We start from the raw sequence: 18,985 nt of genomic DNA on the forward strand, positions 1-18,985 counted from the left end.
CATTTTACTTTTTTTTTAAACGCTAAACCGTTGAATCCCGCGTCACGCTCTTGCTTCTCAGTCGACATCCGGCAGGAACTGCACGTCCTCCCCGAGATGCTGCTTCAGCCAGGGCATCACCTGGAACAGGTCGATGTGAAGGTCCCGGCCGTCTGGAGGCGGCTTCGTGTCCTTGTGGGTCTGGCTGCACGGGTCCCTCGTGCCCCAGCTCACGACTCCCACCTGGGGGATGGAAACGAGACAAAACGTCCACATGGTGCCGATTGAAATGACTCATAAATATAATATAGTAAAGCTTCAGTAAGTGCCTCTGACCTGAAAGTAGCGCTTCCTCTTCTGCAGAAACAAGGATCCGCCGGAGTCCCCTGTGCCAAAGAGAGAGACGCCCCGGTGTAAAGATTAGAAAACTTTATTGATCCCCAAAAGCCATACAGACGACAACAGACAAAGTTCACAGTGCGCAGCAGACAAACACATTACAAAGGAAAAAGCCACATGGAACAAGACACATGGAGGGGCTGAATCTAAAAAACTAAACTAAAGGTGTTGGTTAAAACACTCGAGCTAAGATCCCCTGATAAGAAACATGAAGAAAGGATTTACGCCTCCTCTAGTGTTCCTATTCCAGATTAATTTACTACCCAGATGGATCCCAAGATGTGTATATGACTGGACAATCTGGTTTACTTGAAAGGGATTTACATTTTCTTTTGGACAAAGTAGGACATTTTGCTTCCTCCAAAGTGGGGCGTGCCAGAGAAAAGTTTGAGAACCGCTGCACTGAACTGAATTCACTGACGCGGCGTCCAGACCTTTGCAGCTGAGGGCGTCCTGGTACGCCGCGGATCCCCCGGAGCAGAGGAATCTGTCGGGTACGTACTCCTCCAGGGTCACGTCGGTGGGCTCTCTGAGCGTCCGCCTCGCTTTCTCCACGCAGCTCGGCCTCTGCGCGACGGTTTCGAGAAGAAGAAAAAAAACGACTGACGCTTTTGATCGCAGCGACGTGTTTCTCTTTTCCCTCCGTCACCTCACCTGACTCCCCGTGTGGACGTGCGTGTGCTTGAGTTTGCTGTTCTTATGGATGAAGAAGGCGGGCGTCTCCTCGTGCGGGAGCAGCTCCTGCCCTGAATCATGAGAGGATACGGAACGAGTCGTCGCGTACTCTTTATAATATATCAATGCCTTTTTTTCGGGTTTTTTTGAGAGGCGGAAAAGGTCAAAAGGTCACGTACTGTGCTGCTGACAGGTGGAGTTGACTCTCTTCATGGCTCGATCCCCTGGTATGGTACATGGCAAGCAGATAGGTCTGTTGTAGGAGACACACACACACACACACACACACACACATATGATAGTTGCAACAGATTTATTCCCTTTTTTAAGCTAGAAAATGGCAAAAATTTCCAGACACGCCCTTTTCATTTCAAAATTTTGAAAGCTTCTGATTTAAAATCCTGAGTTTAGCTCTGCGGTGAGGTAAGGTAAGGTAAGGTAAGGTGAGGTGAGGTAAAGTGTGTTCACTGTCTCACCTGGCCCCCCAGGAGAGCGGGATGCTCCCGTTCACCTGAATCAGAGCGACGTCGTAGTCGTAGAACTCCGACACGTTCCTGCGCGCGAGCGCCCTGACGTTGAACCCCGGGTGAACGAGCACCTTCTGGGAAACCGCCATGCCCTCACCTGGGAGCCGGACGGAGCCGCTCGTTAGGACGGAAAACAGGAAAAGAACTGATCCAGAGCCGCCGTTTGCTTTTTGTAGAGCACCGAAGCCAAAGAAATGGTATGCTAGACATGTGCTCTCAAGGTGAACATGTGTCAGGTGGGCACTGCTGTATGTTTCTAGATCAGATTGTATGTTTCTAAAAGTCCCTCTCCAGCTTCAACATCATGAGAAAACATTTGAAACCAGCCGTCATGTCTGTTAAGTGTGTATAAATGTGCACCGCCTGGGAAGTAATGATTACCTTAGTGTTCATACTTCATACACACCTGTCACTTTACACTTGTTTAAAGTTTGTCTGCGCACTTTATTTAAATTTTTTGTTCTATTGTAAATTGAATACGCTCCTATTTCTTGTGTCTATCGTTTCCGCCAAGACAAATTCCTTGTATGTAAAAAACCTATGTGGCAATACATCGTTCTGACACTTTGCTGTGTGTTTTTATGCTTTGCTGCTAATTTACTTAAAGATTGTTGCAGGACAAATTCTTTTTTTCACTCGACTTAGCCGTTTTCCCATCGGCCCGCTTCACCCCTCTTCAGTCCATTCTTGCTATTTTCTCTCTCTCTCTCTCTCTCTCTCTCTCTCTCTCTCTTTCTCTCTCTCTCTCTCTCTCTCTCGCTCCCCCTGAATCTCCCTGAATCTCCAGAAAGCTTTCCCCCGTACTGACCGTGCCGTATGTGCAGCTGCTCGGGGACGTCCGTGCTGGCTCGGACAAGGCAGTGAGCGGCCGTCAGCACCCAGTTCGGGCTCACGATGGACCCGACGCACGGCCCCTTCTACGAGGGAGGAGAGCGTCGAGAAAAAAGAAAATAGCCAATCTGAAATGTCAAACAGACGGAGAGTCACTGACCTTGGGCGCCGTCAACAAGCTGACGTGCCAGGGCCGGGTGCGGGCCTGCTTCCCGTCGTGCTCCTGAGCGACTCCACACATCGTCACGCTCTTGTCGCCTAAGAGGTGAAGCACGAGCATGTCAAGTGTCGGTGTTACACTTCCAATGAGCTTCGTAGTGTAAGACAGAACACACACACATACACACACACACACGGGCATAACACTCCTACTCACTGATGATGCTGTTGAACACGTGGCCCAGGATCTGGAAGTCCTTCACCACGAAGACGTGCTTCTCGCCGCGTTTCTTCGAGGCTAAAGAGTTCAGCTGATCTCTGTTCACTCGATCCCCGATACCGAATACATAGACGTCTGAACAAAACGCAACAAATAAAGACTCGTTGCCTTTTGTATTCACAGGATGAGTCTTCTCCGTTGGCCTGAACAGAATCACAAAGTTATAGCTATTTCATAATTTAATTGGTTTTCACAAACAGACTAAATGTATTTGAAGTATTTTTCCGCCGCACCGAGCTGTAGCATTGAAGGCACAGGTAGAAAGTCCACAGCCCGCCTCCGGTTTACATGCACATCACACACACTTAAAAACCAACACATCTGATTTATGATCACAATCGTGTGTTTACATATACGTACGAAGAGTCAAATTCCACATATGTGTAAACACACATGACCAATAAAGCTGCTTCTGACCAGTGAAAGTGTTTCTTCAGAATCAGTAGCGTAGCTCAAATGTAAATACTGTGTGTGTGTGTGTGTGTGTGTGTGTGTGTGTGTGTAAGGTGTATTGAAGCGTTGATACCCAGCATTGTTTCGTCGGTGTGATCCTGGGTCGTGTGGCTGTAGCCCAGCAGATTTCGGATCTGGTTCAGGGCCAGCAGAGGCTTGTTGCCGGTGTTGGAGTGACCTGCGGACGCGGATAGAAAATGAGCGGCGGCGACACGCTGAGCGGAAGAGGAACCATGTAAAACAGATGCTTTTTCACACGTCTGTGTGTGTGTGTGTGTGTGTGTGTGTCTTCACCGTCCGTCTCTATGATGACGATGTTCTGCGTCTCGTTGAAACGGTTCCCGCCGCTGTTCTTCAAGTAGCTCATCACCTCGCCGACGCGCCGCAGCGCGGCGTGGAGGTTGGTGCCCGTCCTGCTCCCGTGGCCTGCGGGCGAACAGAAAGTGTGAACCGTCAAACGCATGTTTTCAGTTTGGACTTTGAACAGGAAGCGGCGACGACCACGACGAGTCCTACTGTGGTAGTCGAACTGCTCCAGGTTGTACACGACGTCGTCCACGCTGCCGCTCGTGTCCGCGTCTCTGATGTCCACGATGTCTCTGGCCTCGCTGGCGAAGGACAAGACGTGGAACTTCAGCTGCACCTCGTAGCTGTCCAACTAGCAGCGAAATGGAGGAGACATGAAGGCGATATGTTTCTCACACACACACACACACAGGAACACAACAATGTGTTTTATTGTCTGGACCTTTTGGACGAGAGCGATGGTGGCGCCTCTGGATAATTCAAAGTCCTGCTCTCTGATGCTTCCCGATGTGTCCAGTAAAATGTAGACGTTCATACGACTGCCTTCAGCCACGCGGACGGTCCGGCCGAGGGAGATTTCACCTTACACACACACACACACACACACACACACACATTGCAGTTGAATTCAGCGAGTTGCTCTTTAGGTTTTATGTATTATGTCTAATTGCGAATGGCACCTTTCCTTTTGGAGTCCGGTGAGGTCACATCCATGACTCCGGCTAAGGACGCCGCCATGGCGGCCGCCACGACGCTGGCGGAGTCAAAGGTATTCGGGCCTGCAGTGAAGGACGGATGGTTTACTTTGAAAATAATATTTCACTGCCGCTGCTTAGATGCCCAATTGCCTGCATGTCTCTGTTTTTTTTTATATCTTGAAACGTAGCTTCTATTGCTTTAAAGGCGCAGTGCGTGGGATTTCCTGCCATCTAGTGGTCAAGTTGCAGATTGCTACCTTATTGCTTCCAACTTGAGTGACCTTTTGAAAGAAAAGCAACCGTAACCTTTTGGAAACCGTGCGTGAAAATCCTCCCGCTCTCATTTTAAGTCCCAGCATGCCCCATTCAGTCAATCTTTTAGCATAAAGTACGTATTTTTTGACTGGATTGACACAGTTTTTTGACTAAACTCCTTCCTTACAGGCCAAAGCTTTTGTTTGATTGAATTTTTGTTACAGATTCTGATTCTTTAGGTCCTAATCTTTCCAAAAAGGTGTCTTAATGATTTCTCCAGGAGGCATTTTTGTGGAATCTGGCAGGGAAAAAGAGGTCTGGAGACAAAATGGCTTCCACAGTTTTTCAACGGGTTAAATAGAAAACTGCGTCGTCTTCGCCTCTCTGCACCTTGGCACCGCGGCGTTGAACCGCTCCACTCCCGGTTCTCCAGGCAAACCCTTTCAGCCGACCCGAGGAGGTCCAGACCGGCCTGGCAGCGGTAGGTCACCTTCTCGCCTGTGAAGAACCGACCCGCCGACCTCTGGGCCCCGGGCGGGATCCCCGGGTCGCTGCAGTCGTCGGCTAGAGAACGGCAACAGTAGACAAAATATATGGAACGAGAATACATTTTTTTAAGCCGTAACAATTCGTGTGTGCTTGTACAGAAATGTTCATGAAACAAATATTTCCAAAAGATGATAATATATTATTAAAAAATGATGCACTAAGGCATTTTAAAAACACAAAAAGAAACATTAGCTTAACCTTTTGGAAACCGTGTGAAAATCCTCCCGCTCCCATTTTAAGTCCCAGCATGCCCCATTCAGACAATCTTTTGGCATAAAATACGTAATATTTCCATTTTTGACCCGAACGACACAGTTTTTTGACTGAAACTCCTTCCTAACAGGCCAATACTTTGTTTTATTGTGATTTGTGTTGCATATTCTGATTCTTTAGGTCCTAATCTCTCCAAAAATGTGTTTTATTGACGCTCCAATAAAACACATTTTTGGGGAATCTGGCTCACATCATGCTGGATGTTCATAGTTACGATCAAAATATCTTTTAAAAGTGATTTTTTTGCAGATATACATTTTTCTTCCAAGACTTTGCTGAACAAATACAAACAATAAACACAAGTATTGGAAGTAATTTGGGGTTTCTACAACGACTCAAACACAGGTGAAAGGAGGTCTGGAGACAAAATGGCTTCCACAGTTTTCAACGGGTTAAATCGTAAAACACTAAATTGTTACTCAAAACTCGCTGCGTGACCTGTTTTGTGTCGCAGTAAACAGTTGAAATCTGTTTGCGAGGCTCATTTAATTGCATTCAACGAAAGCTGCTTTAAAATGTAAACCTCAGAACTGATGAGCTTAGTCGCTGCATGCTCGCTGCGCCTCAGGCAGGAGGATATTCGGGGGGGAAACGTAACCATGCACACACACATCCTTTCATCACGGAAGGTTTTGTAAAGCCCACACCGTGGTTGACGCAGACCGGCGCGGTTCCCGTCCACTCCCCGGTGAGGGTGCAGTTCCTCCGGGCCGACCCGAGCAGCGTGAACCCGTCCTGGCAGGAGAAGCTCTGTGAGGCCCCGACGCGGGACCGCTGGTCTCGGGGCCAGAAGTCCCCGTTGTCCAGCTGGAGCTGAGCCGGGCACAGCACGTCTGCAGAGAGGCGGGGACGGATGGAGGAGGATGGCTTTGAGAGAGTCGGTACACGCCATCATCAGCATCCCAAACCCCTCCCCCTCCCTCCCCCGGTACCTCTGCATGTGGCTCGTGACACCGGCCTCCCGTTGGCCGACCTCATGAGCGACCACTCGCCGTCGGCGCCGCAGAGCCGGGAGGCGACCGGCGACGGGTAGCGGCCCTCGCCGCAGTGAAAGGTCAGCGAGCTGCCCTCCAGGCCGCCCTGAACGGGAAACACACGGTCACTTTGGGAGCTAAAGGAAGTGATAATGATAATAATATAATAATAATAACTTTATTTATTTAGCACTTTTAAAAACAGGGTTTACAAAGTGCTTTCACAGATGAGCAAAAAAAGAGCATAAAGGTATTGAACAAATTAGAGTAGAAAACAAACAAATGTATAAAATATACAAAACATGGGAACAAATTAACGGCGTAATAGATCATAAAAATAAAAACATAAAAGGACAACATCACTTAAAAGCCATTTAAGAAAAGCAACATGGAGATTTCCAGGAAATACACACTGGATTTGTTTCACTTTCCAAAACTTCTAGTTCCTTTTTATTGGAAAATGAGCCTGTAATTCACTTTTATGTGCATGAGTAATACTGATTTATTGTTTGTTTTGTGATAAATCAGCATATTAATATTTCATTATTATCCATTTTGCCTATTTTCTGTCCTTGATGGCTGAATAATCTCCCTTTTGAGATGTTTCACATTAATGTTATTAGCCAGAAATCATCTCAGGAGAGCTGAACAAATACATACACACTCTTAAAAGGAGCTGTGTGACCTCTTGGTAGTGATTAATTTCTTTATAACTTGATTATTGTGGAACAAAAATGACAAATTTAAACATCTTCCAATGTTCAATAGCAAATTATAAACAAATCGAATTTTTTAGAGTGTCCTTTAATTTTTCATGAAAGGTAATCATTTCGTCTCCGTGTGGTTTCCACCTGAGAGTAGGTGACACTTCCACCTTCGATGCTCTCCGTGGTCGAGCAGTTCAGAGGCCGTGGCTCCTCGTACGCTTCCTCCTCATACTCGTAGTCCTGCGGCGCCGCTGGAGGAGCAGACATAAAACACACACAGCTGGTTGGGATCCACAAACATCTGACAAGAGCGAGCAGCAGATAAGTGAGAAAAAAGAAAAGCTCTCACCCTCCTGGACGGACGTGACGAGAAGGATCCAGAGAATGAGCTCGGCATGCATGACCGGACTCGGTATGTTGTGAGTCTCTGGATGAGGGAAACCACAGCGATGGCGTTCACATCGACCCGCAGTCAGCTGCTTTATTTGATGACGATTACCCATTAACACAGCAGACAGGCAGGGAGGGAGGGATTGAGCAATTTGGGACAGAGCACAGATTTGACCTCTGACTTTTAATATTGGCTGTACTCGTTTCTCTATCTGTGTCCTTGGTGACATTTTATTACATTATTCATTCATTTAAAGCCTCATAAAAGCTGCTATTGAGCCACTCGACTGAAAGGCCATTAGCTGGCTTTGGGGGCAAATAATGCAAATTTTAAATCTAAATCTCTCCTGCGCGTTTAGCTCTTATCCACCGCTCCTTCAACCTCACCCCGTCACTGCTGCCGAAGACTGTGATGTCTGATGTCAGTGTGAAGCAGAGTTCAGGGGTCTGAAACCAGGTGTCTTTGTGCACCTGCAGGTTCCTGCATGAGAATAAAACAGCTTAAAAGATCGTTATGGGGATTATGGAGGTTTAACAGGGACCCCCAGGCCCACCTCCATCTTCCTCCTCCTCCTCCCAGGGGCTCAGTCCTCTCAGCTGACTCGGCTTTGTTCAACACATCGAAGGAGTTTCTAAAACTCTTTTGTAGCTCCCTCTGCACACCATCGGGGAACCAGAGGAACGCAGGTCGACGCTGCTGGAAAGAGACGAAAAGGCCGAAGAGCTGCAGCAAACATGGACGCCAGAGTGTGAGGTATTTTTAAATCTGGAATACATTTGTTGGATATCCAACAAAAAGCTTCTTTCACGATGGAGGAGTTAAGGCCGTGAGCGTTACTGCACCTCAGTGGAGCTGAAGGAGCAGAGAGAGTACGATGTGGAGGAGACTCGGGGAAGCAGCGCCGCTCGCCAAGTCACCGCCGACGAGTCCGTCACGACGTCGCACTCTCTGAGAAGAAGAAGAAGAGCTCTGAGAGAAGAGACTGCGGGACGAAGATGTCCGACCTCAGCCAAGTTGCGGTGTACTCCGACTCTTCAGATATCTACAAGGTGAGAGAGGATGATGAGGGAGGTCTATTTAGTCCATTATGATCTTCTAAAAATACTTTTTGAGTTGTTTCTTTACATCTACAACAATGTTAATTACACCTGATTTCAAGCCTTTACAGACCTGTAACCCTGTTATAAAATAAGATAATCCCTTATTAGTCCCTCAGTGGGGAAATTACAGGATTACCGCAGCATTGCTCACAAGTAAATAAAGATAAAAATCAACAGTAAGAAGAATATTACACATACAGATGGAATAAAAATGTGTATACAAGTACTTAAACATTAAAGTACTTGAACGTAATTAAAAAAGTGTATAAAAGCATTTGAACATACCTAAAATGTGTATAAAAGTACTTAAACATACTTAAAATGTGTATAAAAGTACTCAAACATACTTAAAATGTGTGTAAAAGTATGTAAACATACTTAAACGTAGTGATATTGCACCAGGGGATGAATTAAAGTGATCACAAGTGTTCATAGTGCTCTAAGTGCTCAGAGTGTTTGTGGCCTACTGGGGGCATCTTTTCTTCCTGCTTACTCGATATAGACCTCCATAAATCTCTCATTTGTGCATTAAATGTGTAGACGTTCACTAAACATTTAATGCGAGGCGATGGACCGTTTGCCGAGCAGCAGTGGGCGACGGTATCCAACAAAAGCTGCCCACGCTGGCATTCATTTTAACGAAAATTAATAGTATTACCCTGGAAACTTAAACAAAGGCAGCCACACAAAACGTGCCCCTCTGCCTCTGATTGGCTGAGCCGATATCTTATCCAATCAGAGGCAGAGTGCCTCGGACGTCTACATTTAGAAAATAAGGTGATCAAACTGGTCGTAATGTGCAGCACTTTGTCTCATGAGTATGCTAACAGTAGCAACCACAAGCTAACGGTCAAACCAGGCCAACCACAGGAGCAGGAAAACGCCTCAACAAATGAGTAAAAGGTTTCATTGCGTATGAATACATTTATTTTGTATTGATATTGTTTCCTTTCCACAACTTCCTGCAGAATGTGTTCTGCAACCCGGCCTTTGAGCTGGAGGGGGAGCGAGAGGAGCGAGTGGAGGGATTCAGGACGTCCTCGTCCACGCCCGAACCAATCAAACCGACCGGTGAGTCGGCCAATCGACACGAAGCTTCCTGTGTCGGATTAGCAACGTTACTGCAGCCTCTGCAGGGGTTTAAAGTCCAATTCTACTGGAGAATGGTGAAGTGTGTGTGTGTGTGTGTGTGTGTGTGTGTGTGTGTGTGTGTGTGTGTGTGTGTGTGTGTGTGTGTGTGAGAAACATGGCTCCCGGTAAACTGGTGGTGGTTAATCCCGTTTTTAGCATGTGATGACGGTTGTGTAAAGTCTCTTGTGGCTCTGGAGTAAGTTTCCTAAAAAAAAAAAAAAAAAAGAGGAGAAAAACAACCCTGATGATGTCATAGTGATGTCATCAGGGTTTGGAGACTGAACGCATGAAAGTTGGTCTGTTTAAAAAAGGAAAAGTGTATGAAAGACGTGGCGGTTCAGCAGGCAGGAAGAGTCCATCATAGACATTAACTACCAAGTTGCATTATGGGAAATGTTGGCTCCTTTTGTTTTTGGTGTTTGAGCCCGACTAGAAAATAAAAGTATCCTTGTTTTCAGTCGGTAAAGAACACAACAATACAAATGAGGAAGTGAACATTTGTAGAAAGCCCAGTCGTCTTAACTGAAAGGGGAATAATGTGCAATAAATATAAATTAGCAAAACAGAAAGTTTGATTCATAAAATCATCTCCTGTGTTAATGGGAATGTGTGCTCTGTGATGCAGGTCTCGGCCGCGGCGTGTTCGGGGTGTGTGTGATGCGTCTGCGGGGCCCGGGTTGGGGCTGGGGCGCCGTGGCGGTCTCCGCCGCGGCCCTGCTGCTGCTGACGGCCCTCGGCCTGGCGCTGGCGCTCATCCTCACGCGTGAGTCTAGAAACTGAAGAAGGGATGTTTTTTTTTAATGCAAACTTTACATTAAAAAAACATAAAGTATCCTGATTTAAGCAATACTGCAAGCTCCTCCCCCTTTGCCATGTGTCCAGAGATGAAAGGCCAGGCGGTGGAGGACCCGTCGCCGTCCACCAGCTCTGCAGACGGGCTGAACGCAGGAGATGGAGGTGCCCGAACTTTACCCACAATCCCCGGCAACAGGAGCCAACAGGAAAGCACACCTGTGCCGCAGCCGGCGAGGATCCCGACGTCTGAAACACGTGAGCGATTCAAGCTAAATGGACATTTATAGTGTAAGTATATATATTTTTGGTGCTAACTAGTGTCCCCTCTCCGTCGCTCAGGTTGTGGAGGCGTGTTGACGGACTCCGAAGGCAGTTTCAGTTCTCCCAACCACCCGGGCTCCTACCCGCCCGGCTCGCTGTGCGTGTGGGTGATCCGCGTGGCGCCCACCCACCAGGTCCAGATCCACGTGTCCTCTCTGGCCGTGGAGGGCCCGTCGCCCTGCCTGTTCGACTGGCTGGAGGTGCAGGAGCAGATGGAGCAGAGCTCCGTGGTCACCAGGTAGTTCACACCTTCAAAAAATAATCTGCATGGATTGAATCCTCTCGGGGGCACAACCGCGGAGTTTCTCCTCAGATTTAGAGGCTCGTGCTTCTGTTGTGAGAAGAGCTTCAACTTTGCACGCAGATTTAAACTTAATGTCACTCTGGAGAGGAAGAACATCCGAGATTTCATGACAAAATGATGACGTGTGTTCAGGAGAAAAATGGCAGATAGTCCAAAAAATTCAAAACTCAAATGAGCTTATGTGCTCGTCTTATTTACTAACGTTTCCAAACATTTTAATAAGTATATTTAAGATTTTTTTTAAATATTTTTTTTAAATTCCATCTGTATATTTTTATTCCATCTGTATTTCATTATATATTATTATATATTTATGATATATTATTACTGCTATTTTTTGTTTTTAATCTGTTTTTTTACCATTCTATTTATTTATATTACTTGATTTTGTATTTTTTTTATTTTGATACTGCTGTTGTAATCCTGTAATTTCCCCACTGAGGGACTAATAAAGGATTATATGATCTTATCTCATGTGCCTCCCTAAAGGAACAGTCTGCGTTCATTACCTTAAATGCTTGGTAGGTGGCGCTAAAGCTCTGTGCAGGACGGGCGAGCGCCTCGAGCTTCTCCAACGTCTTTCTCGGAAACATTTCAACACACATGGACGCTTCCTGCCCGCTTCCATTCCTGGAAAGTGTCGTAATGAACGCTTCTAAGCGGCGTTGCGTAAACGTTTGACAGTGCAAAGTTCGGTACTGCGCCGGCTGTGACATGCAGAAAAGAGGAGAGAGAAAGAAGTGACTTTAAAAAGCTCCATCTCTCTCTCCGGCAGGTTCTGCGGTAACGTGGCGCCGCCGACGGTCAACACCAACAGCAGCTCGGTGTGGGTCAGCTTCCGGTCCGACGGCAGCATCGCCGGCAGCGGCTTCACCGCGCAATACCGAGCCGTGCTGCCTGGACACAGTCAGTAGTAGTAGAAGGCCTCATGCAACTGCTGTGTGGAGCATTAAAGTGCATGTGTGTGTTACTTGTGTGTGTGTGTGTGTCCTCAGAGAGCTGCTCCAGAGAGGAGTTCCTGTGTGACAGCGGTCGCTGTCTGCTGCCCGTGTCCGTGTGCGACGGGCATCCGAACTGCCACGACCAGACGGACGAGGCCAACTGCAGCCATAAACACAAAGGTGAGCGCATGAGGCAGCAACACCCCCAAAACAACAACAACACACGTTAAAAGCACTTCTTGTGTTTCAACAGACTGTGGCGGGCAGAAGACCGGCCTGAGTGGTTTCATATCAAGTCCCAACCACCCGAGGCCTTACCCTCACCAGCAGGTGCGTTCCTCTCTCTGACCTGCACCGTCATTCTGGGCTCGTGTTCCTCTCTAATCTGCCGGGGTTTTTTTGTTGTTTGTTTTGTTTGACCCTCCGTCACCGTCAGCTGTGCACATGGTACATATCCGTGGAGGAGGGTCACGTCGTCACGCTGAGCTTCAAGAACTTCAGCCTGGAGACTCAGGACGTGTGCGAGTTCGACTACGTGGAGGTGCACGACAGCGTCAGCACCGGAGCAGGACGAGTGCTGGGAAGGTTGAAAAAAAAACACAATACATCGTTTGTTTGATGGATAATTTCTCCACAGACACCCAGTTCATAAATACATAAATATTCAATACTTTCATCAGAGGCTCAATCCCCCATTGTGTTACCTCCTTTGGTGCTAGATCATGATCTAACACATTTGTTCCAATGAAACTAAAACTCAAGATGGCCTCATTAAAAAGGCGTAAATGTGTGTCCTTTATATATTATAGAGTTTTTGTTCCCTCTTCCTGTGTCTCAGGTTTTGCGGCACCACCTTCCCTCCAGACCTGACCTCCTCCAGCCCCTACATGACGGTGGTGTTCGTGGCCGACGAGGGCGTGGCCGACATCGGCTTCAACGCAACGTACCAGGCCGTGTCGGTCGTGGGCAGTGAGTCACTGATGAAGCCGAAGGAACCAAAACATCTGTGTTGGCCTTCTTTCTTTCAACATGTTCTCCTCTATTACCTCTTTTCCTTCACCTGCCACCTCTTTCAAACCAACTCACCTCACTTTCTTTTTCACATCACGCCCTACTTTCTGTCTGGATTTAAAGGGACGTGCGGCCCTGGGCAGTTCGCCTGCAGCACGGGCGAGTGCCTGCAGCAGCGGTGGCTGTGCGACGGGTGGAGCGACTGCCCCGACGGCGCAGACGAGCAGAGCTGCGGCAACTCCACCTACCCTCCCTTCAGTGAGTCCGCGTTATCGCTGACCCCGATCACAGTCACCGATACAGCAGGTTTTTGGTTCCCAGAGTTTTGCTGAGGACACAACAACAAAAAATAACAAAAAACTCGGGGCAGAATAAAAGTCTGCGATGACACGAGAACTTCCTTTGTTAAGAGGGAGAAAGTATGGAAGCCCATTTTCTCCACACAAAAAAACAAACAAATTAGGACCAAAATAAAATTTAAAAAAAATTAGGATCAAAGTAAATAAATTAGGAAAGAAAAAAAAAATCAGGAAAAAGAAAATAGGACAAAAAATAAAAATATATGTAATATAATAATTACCAAAATAAAAAATAGGACAAATGGCCCAAAAAAATATATGACTAATAAAAAAATTAAAGATAAAGTTGACAAAAATATATATATATATATTTCTTTTTTTGACAAAACCACAAGAGTCTGAAGCACACACTGAAGACTACTTTACAGATGAAATACTTCAAATGCTTGCTAATTCAACTGGGATTAAACTAAGCAAACACACCCTCGAAAAAAGTCAACAAAAAATAAAAAATTTCGAAAAAAAAAGTTGATTAATTTACTTTTTTTGGTCCTAACTTTTTTTTGTTGGTGGCGTAAATGGGCTTCCATAACATGCCACACATTAAGAGGAGGAAAGATTAGTTTTCTCTGCGCCCTCAGCTTCGTCGTGCGAGGTCATCGAGGTCGAGATGTGTCAAGGCCTCAGCTACAACCTGACCTCGTTCCCGAACATCTGGCTGTCCATCTCTGACCAGAGGGAGGCAGCGACGCTCCTGCGACAGTACCGGGTAAATAAAAACAAAACAACCTTCATTAGACTTCCCAAACACACACCGACCGTCTGTATAATGTCAAACGGGCCGGTTCCCAGCGGGACCGCTGGACCTGACGCGCTCCTCTTTCCTCCCGTTTTCCGGCGGTTCAGGTGCTGATGGAGCTGGCGTGCTTCGAGCCCCTGCGGCGGCTGGTGTGCGGGATGTTCCTGCCGCAGTGCAGCGCTCAGGGCGGCGTCGTCCAGCCGTGCCGCTCCGTCTGCGCCTCCGCCGAGCGGCAATGCAGCCAAGCCCTGGACCTCTTCTCCTTCAGCTGGCCCTTCAACTGCCACCTGCTGCCGGACTCACGCGACCCCGTGGAGTGCTCGCTGCCGTGATGTTTATTCACAAAAGACAAAGAGTCTTTTTACAGAACATTTCACTTCAGCTCGAGGGACGACAGGCCGGCGTCCGGCAGGACTCAACACTCGTTTTCTGGACTCCAGCGTTCAAGGAGTCGGGTTGTAGAAAGCAGTTTTGACTTGTAGCATGAGCACACACCGCATTAAAAAACTTTTAACGCTTGTGGTGCACGCAGAGTATCGTTGTACAGCGGCCATTTTTAAAAGAAGTTTTGACGTGCATTGAATAAAAATTGTATTAATATTTTCTGTGTGATTTTGAAACCAAATGAGCAAAATGAAAGTTCTCAAACTCCCTTTTTTGTGCACTATTTATCGCCGTTTTACGTGAAAACAGATGCCACCTTTTAAGAAACGATTGACAATGCAAGCAGAATACCTTTAGAACAATATTTATTGCTTTGGTCACCAATCTTCTATCCTGTCAGTCAAGAGTCGAGCCAGTGAGAGATAAAACCAACGCTGGAAACCATCGTTTGTGCACTTCACTCCACAAAATAAAACAAAAGTAATAAAAAACAAACCTCATTGGAATTTCTCATGGCAATAAGTTATATATCCGTAGGGCATCGATTGAGCTTGTTAATATCCGTGTATTCTGTAACTACTGGGACAGAAGCTGAATTTAAAAAAAGGATTTGTGAGCATTTGAAAATCAAAAGATGTTTATAATATAGAGAAATACTAATAAATGTTCAGGTAAGAATAAAAAAAAATAAGTATGGGCACTGCTTTTTGATGTCGTTACGTCATGTCTGTGCTCTAACGACAAAGACTTCCAACAACGGCTCCTTGTGAGTGACATCATCGTCTTTATACGCATGATCATTCTTATATACACACACACACACACACACACCGAGGTAGGGAAAAAATATATATTCTCCTGACTGGAAAGAAAATATTTTACATTCAATCAGATTCCTGACATTTGCTACACAAAACCTGACTGCACATTTGACTCTAGAGTCAACCTTTGAGTCACATGATAGGTCAAAGTGTACTATTAAAACACACACACACGCGCACACACACACGCACACACACACGCACACACACACGCACACACACACACACACTAATCAGGGACAATGAGTTTCAGGGTGTGGTCGAGGGCGATGGCGGTCAGACCCCACACCCGATGCTTCCCGTTACGAAACACCGGCACAGTGTATCCGTACTTGTCGCCCACGCGGAAGTGTGTGTAGCCGCGGTTCTGAGGGTTGCACAGGTGGGACAAGGACAAGGTGAAAATCTCCTCCACCTGGAACCACAAACGAGCACAGTTAAAAACTTTGGATTTAGATTAAAACTAACCAAAAATGAGGTAGGATTTATTTTTGTGCGTGTTGGTTTTGGCGGCCCCTGTGGACGGAGGTGGAAGTGTTCCCGAGCGTCCCTTTTCAAAAAAAACCTTATCTTACTGCAGCAGGGTCTGAGTGATGATGATTTCATCTGATGTTGCTATAATCTGACCCAGTGACACAGAATGAAAGCATTAAAAAAACAACTAGATGGAAATAGATCATCTTCTCGCTGACGGTCCCGTGAACTTATGTAGCTCATAAAAAAGGCATCAGTATTAAATTGAGACAGTTACAAGTTCCTCACAGTAACTTAAGACAGACAGAACTGATCAAACTGTATAAAGTATGGCTTAATAAAAGCATAACAGTAATCTGCACGATGGGCAAGTTCCTCACAGTAACTTAAGACAGACAGAACTGATCAAACTGTATAAAGTATGGCTTAATAAAAGCATAACAGTAATCTGCACGATGTAAAAAAAACTAGTCATTTACACAAGCAGATATAATATAGAGGAATACAGCTTTACCTCTCCAGGGTTTGGTTTGAAGGACAACTCCTCTATGGGGCCGAGGTTAGCGAGGACAGGAGCAATCATCATCCCCGACTGATGAGACACAAAAGACACAAACAGAGTCAGAACCAGACAACGACTCTGCATCCAAAATATATCGAAATAACGATTAGTGCATAAGAGACACAAAACAATAAACTGTTTTTCTATTCTCATCAGGATATATTCACCTGTGGCCTCGCAAAGCAGAGTCTAGTATAGTATTAGAGTCTAGTAGTGGGCTTAATCGGGCTAAATTTAAGGCGAGTGCTGAAAAAATGTATCGCTTGATCGAGTAATCAATCGGCAGAAAAAAATAAACAAGTTATTATGAAAATAAACTCTCTCTTATGTCTATGGGACCTTGAGCTCTTCAAATGTGTGATTATTCAAAGAATAACTTGTGTAAACATTTTACATAATTAGATTTACAGAGTGCATGATTAATCTCAAAACCTGTTTACAGATTAATGGGTAATTAAAATAATAATGCACGTCAAAGGACTTTATAACCCCTTTTAAAAGCTAATGAAATTATTGAGCCATGGACAAAATAACGCTCTAAAATCGACGGTGTTATTTGACAAATACAATGAACAACGTGGGTACTCGCCATGTCTCTGAGCGGCTTCAAGGTGCCCCACACCTGCTCTGTTGCCACAGAAACTCCCAGCTCCTCCCTGGCTTCCCTCAACGCCGTAGCCACCACGTCGCTGTCTGACGGATCGCTCTTTCCTCCTGCGAAGCTACAAATGACCCGGAAGTGAGGACACGGACACGATTGTGCTGGAGCTTTAGAACAATGTAGTGTGTCTCCAGCCGCTCACCTGACATCTCCCTTGTGGCGGCCCTTTAACGTGCTGGAGCGCAGCGTGAAAAGAAACGCCGGCTCCCCCCGATTAGAGCACAGGGAGACCAGGACTGACGCCCATCTCCCCTTCTTTCCCTCCTTTTTCCCGGCATCGTACAGCTTCAAGTTGGGCCCCAGGCTCTCTCGACACCTGTTTTCGTTATTTGGGGACAGACAGCCCCTCCAGACGTCGGTCTGGTGAGGGGCGGCTTGATGAACCTCTCTGGTTTTTTGAGGACAGACGCCGGAGGGTTGTTCTCCAACGTGAAAGTGGTTCGAAACCCATGACGCCCATGACGCCCGTGTCGACGACCCAAAAGGTCTAACAAAGTGCTGTCTGCTTTGGAGAAGGTTACACTGAGGCCGACGGCTGGAACTGTGTGACGCTTGGCGCACGTCCTGCGGCCTTCCCCGGGGTTGAAGGCAGGTTGTGTTGATTAAACAGTCTTGCTGAGCGCTCACAGCTTTGTGGTTTGCAGAGGCAGGGACCTGAGGGAGGTGTTGATAGCTGGATGAAATGGCTTTGGACCGGAGGTTTCGAAACGAAGCTTCTCTCTGCTTTGGATTGTCACAGTTCAAGTTAAATGAAGACAGCTGCGTCGACGGAGGTGCGGACGACGGCGGGCCCTCTTTACCTCCAGGGATGCCGTCATCCCTCGTTCTCTTCGCATCTCGAGCACCCTGCCATCCAGCAGCAGTGAGCTCAGAGAAACCAGACAGACGGGACTCTCTCACCAGCACCAATGGCCTTAGGGGACACGACCTAATCAGGACCTGGGGGCCCCTAAACATCCTGGGGGGAAAAAGAGATAGAAACACACAATGAGAGTATTAAATGCATCAGCCTCTGGAGCGTGTTATGCTCGTGAGACACTTGCACCAGCAAGTGATTAGTGTGTTACATGTGTGCTCTCTCACAGCTCATGTGACGCATACACGCCACATGGCTCCACCTGCGGAGGAGGAGTGATGATTACGTAATGTGTGCGTGAACGTGTTAGCATGAGAGCTGCTGAGGTCCTAACACAGGCTGGTCATCTTTCAGCCTCACCATGCGCTTCAAAGCTGGTTTTCTCCTCGAAACCGTGCTGCTCCTAGCTAGTCCTAAAGTTTGTCGAGAGCACAAACTTCGGCTAACTAGCTACAGCTGCTGTTAGCTAGCTTAACTGAGTTTTGAAAAGCTACGTTCACAATGTTTAGAAGCGAATAGAGACATTGACGTTCAATGAGCCAGGTGTCTCGAGTCCTCCGTTGCCAACGTGAAGCTCCACACATCACAACCTGGTGTTGTTGTCGTAGACAAGCATCTCATATGGCCTCTGAAAGCGAAGCTAGCTAACGCTAGCTCGCTAAAAAACCTTTAAAAAACAAAGCTATGTCGAGGTATGCTGAAGCTCAACTTCAAACGTGGACAAAGCCAAGTCAGAATACACGCTGATGTGACGTTATTGTGGAGTTAAAACGTCATTTGAAACCGGTAAACACTCACCTTGAAAGTTGAATAAACGCAGTTGGCCTCTCGCCCGGCTAGCCGGCTGCCACTGGTGAATACGGCGCATGCGCAGTGGCGGCAGCGGCGGCTTGACGCGCGTCAGTTCTGGGAAAACTTATTTAACAACTCTGACAGCTTTTACTGCGACTGAATGCAGGGCTGGAGGGACTATTTGCATTGCTCTACTGACAACCCCCCCCCCTCTCTCTCCTCGCATAGTTTGCACATTTGCTTCACCAGTCAGGTGTTTAGCAGGTGAAGAAACCAGT

General features: G+C 46.8%; 3 protein-coding genes across 3 annotated transcripts; 1 reads left to right on the forward strand and 2 right to left on the reverse strand.

The window, feature by feature from the left end:
• Positions 1–57: 57 nt before the first annotated feature.
• Positions 58–7,466, reverse strand: si:ch1073-280e3.1 (complement C2). The gene is made up of 19 exons (XM_068585390.1): positions 7,415–7,466; positions 7,210–7,316; positions 6,317–6,464; positions 6,032–6,217; positions 4,953–5,126; positions 4,275–4,388; positions 4,052–4,179; positions 3,820–3,961; positions 3,598–3,729; positions 3,377–3,481; positions 2,788–2,925; positions 2,572–2,669; positions 2,389–2,494; positions 1,530–1,677; positions 1,233–1,306; positions 1,033–1,124; positions 813–945; positions 316–365; positions 58–222 (listed from the first exon to the last, which is right to left on the reverse strand). The coding sequence occupies exons 1-19, from the start codon at positions 7,464–7,466 to the stop codon at positions 58–60; spliced, it is 2,292 nt and encodes a 763-aa protein (XP_068441491.1).
• A 985-nt stretch (positions 7,467–8,451) lies between these two features.
• mfrp (membrane frizzled-related protein) lies at positions 8,452–14,489 on the forward strand. The gene is made up of 13 exons (XM_068585828.1): positions 8,452–8,515; positions 9,523–9,627; positions 10,313–10,450; positions 10,570–10,737; positions 10,822–11,041; positions 11,883–12,013; positions 12,103–12,228; positions 12,302–12,378; positions 12,485–12,633; positions 12,887–13,017; positions 13,183–13,317; positions 14,000–14,127; positions 14,265–14,489. Exons 1-13 carry the CDS (start codon positions 8,452–8,454, stop codon positions 14,487–14,489), a joined length of 1,797 nt encoding a protein of 598 aa, XP_068441929.1.
• An 888-nt stretch (positions 14,490–15,377) lies between these two features.
• Positions 15,378–18,792, reverse strand: nudt8 (nudix hydrolase 8). Its single transcript, XM_068584995.1, has 5 exons — positions 18,714–18,792; positions 17,202–18,017; positions 16,988–17,120; positions 16,351–16,428; positions 15,378–15,777 (listed from the first exon to the last, which is right to left on the reverse strand). The coding sequence occupies exons 2-5, from the start codon at positions 18,014–18,016 to the stop codon at positions 15,592–15,594; spliced, it is 1,212 nt and encodes a 403-aa protein (XP_068441096.1). The 5' UTR covers position 18,017; positions 18,714–18,792; the 3' UTR covers positions 15,378–15,591.
• Between the last annotated feature and the right edge of the window lie 193 nt (positions 18,793–18,985).

This window comes from Clinocottus analis, unplaced genomic scaffold, assembly GCF_023055335.1.
Source record: "Clinocottus analis isolate CAN_PGR_092001 unplaced genomic scaffold, fCliAna1.0.p SCAF_2, whole genome shotgun sequence".
NCBI lineage: Eukaryota > Metazoa > Chordata > Actinopteri > Perciformes > Cottidae > Clinocottus > Clinocottus analis.

Excerpts from the sequence above, each read along its gene's own strand:
- si:ch1073-280e3.1 (XM_068585390.1), bottom strand. The coding sequence starts at position 7,466 with ATGCATGCCGAGCTCATTCTCTGGATCCTTCTCGTCACGTCCGTCCAG. Across the intron at positions 3,482-3,597 it reads CGTCATCATAGAGACGGACG|GTCACTCCAACACCGGCAAC; the intron begins GTGAAGACACAC and ends CCGCGTCCGCAG. Across the intron at positions 1,125-1,232 it reads CTCCACCTGTCAGCAGCACA|GGCAGGAGCTGCTCCCGCAC; the intron begins GTACGTGACCTT and ends CTCATGATTCAG.
- mfrp (XM_068585828.1), top strand. The coding sequence starts at position 8,452 with ATGTCCGACCTCAGCCAAGTTGCGGTGTACTCCGACTCTTCAGATATC. Across the intron at positions 12,014-12,102 it reads AGCCGTGCTGCCTGGACACA|AGAGCTGCTCCAGAGAGGAG; the intron begins GTCAGTAGTAGT and ends GTGTGTCCTCAG. Across the intron at positions 14,128-14,264 it reads CGCTCCTGCGACAGTACCGG|GTGCTGATGGAGCTGGCGTG; the intron begins GTAAATAAAAAC and ends CCGGCGGTTCAG.
- nudt8 (XM_068584995.1), bottom strand. The coding sequence starts at position 18,016 with ATGTTTAGGGGCCCCCAGGTCCTGATTAGGTCGTGTCCCCTAAGGCCA. Across the intron at positions 17,121-17,201 it reads CGCCACAAGGGAGATGTCAG|CTTCGCAGGAGGAAAGAGCG; the intron begins GTGAGCGGCTGG and ends GGTCATTTGTAG. Across the intron at positions 15,778-16,350 it reads TCAAACCAAACCCTGGAGAG|GTGGAGGAGATTTTCACCTT; the intron begins GTAAAGCTGTAT and ends TTGTGGTTCCAG.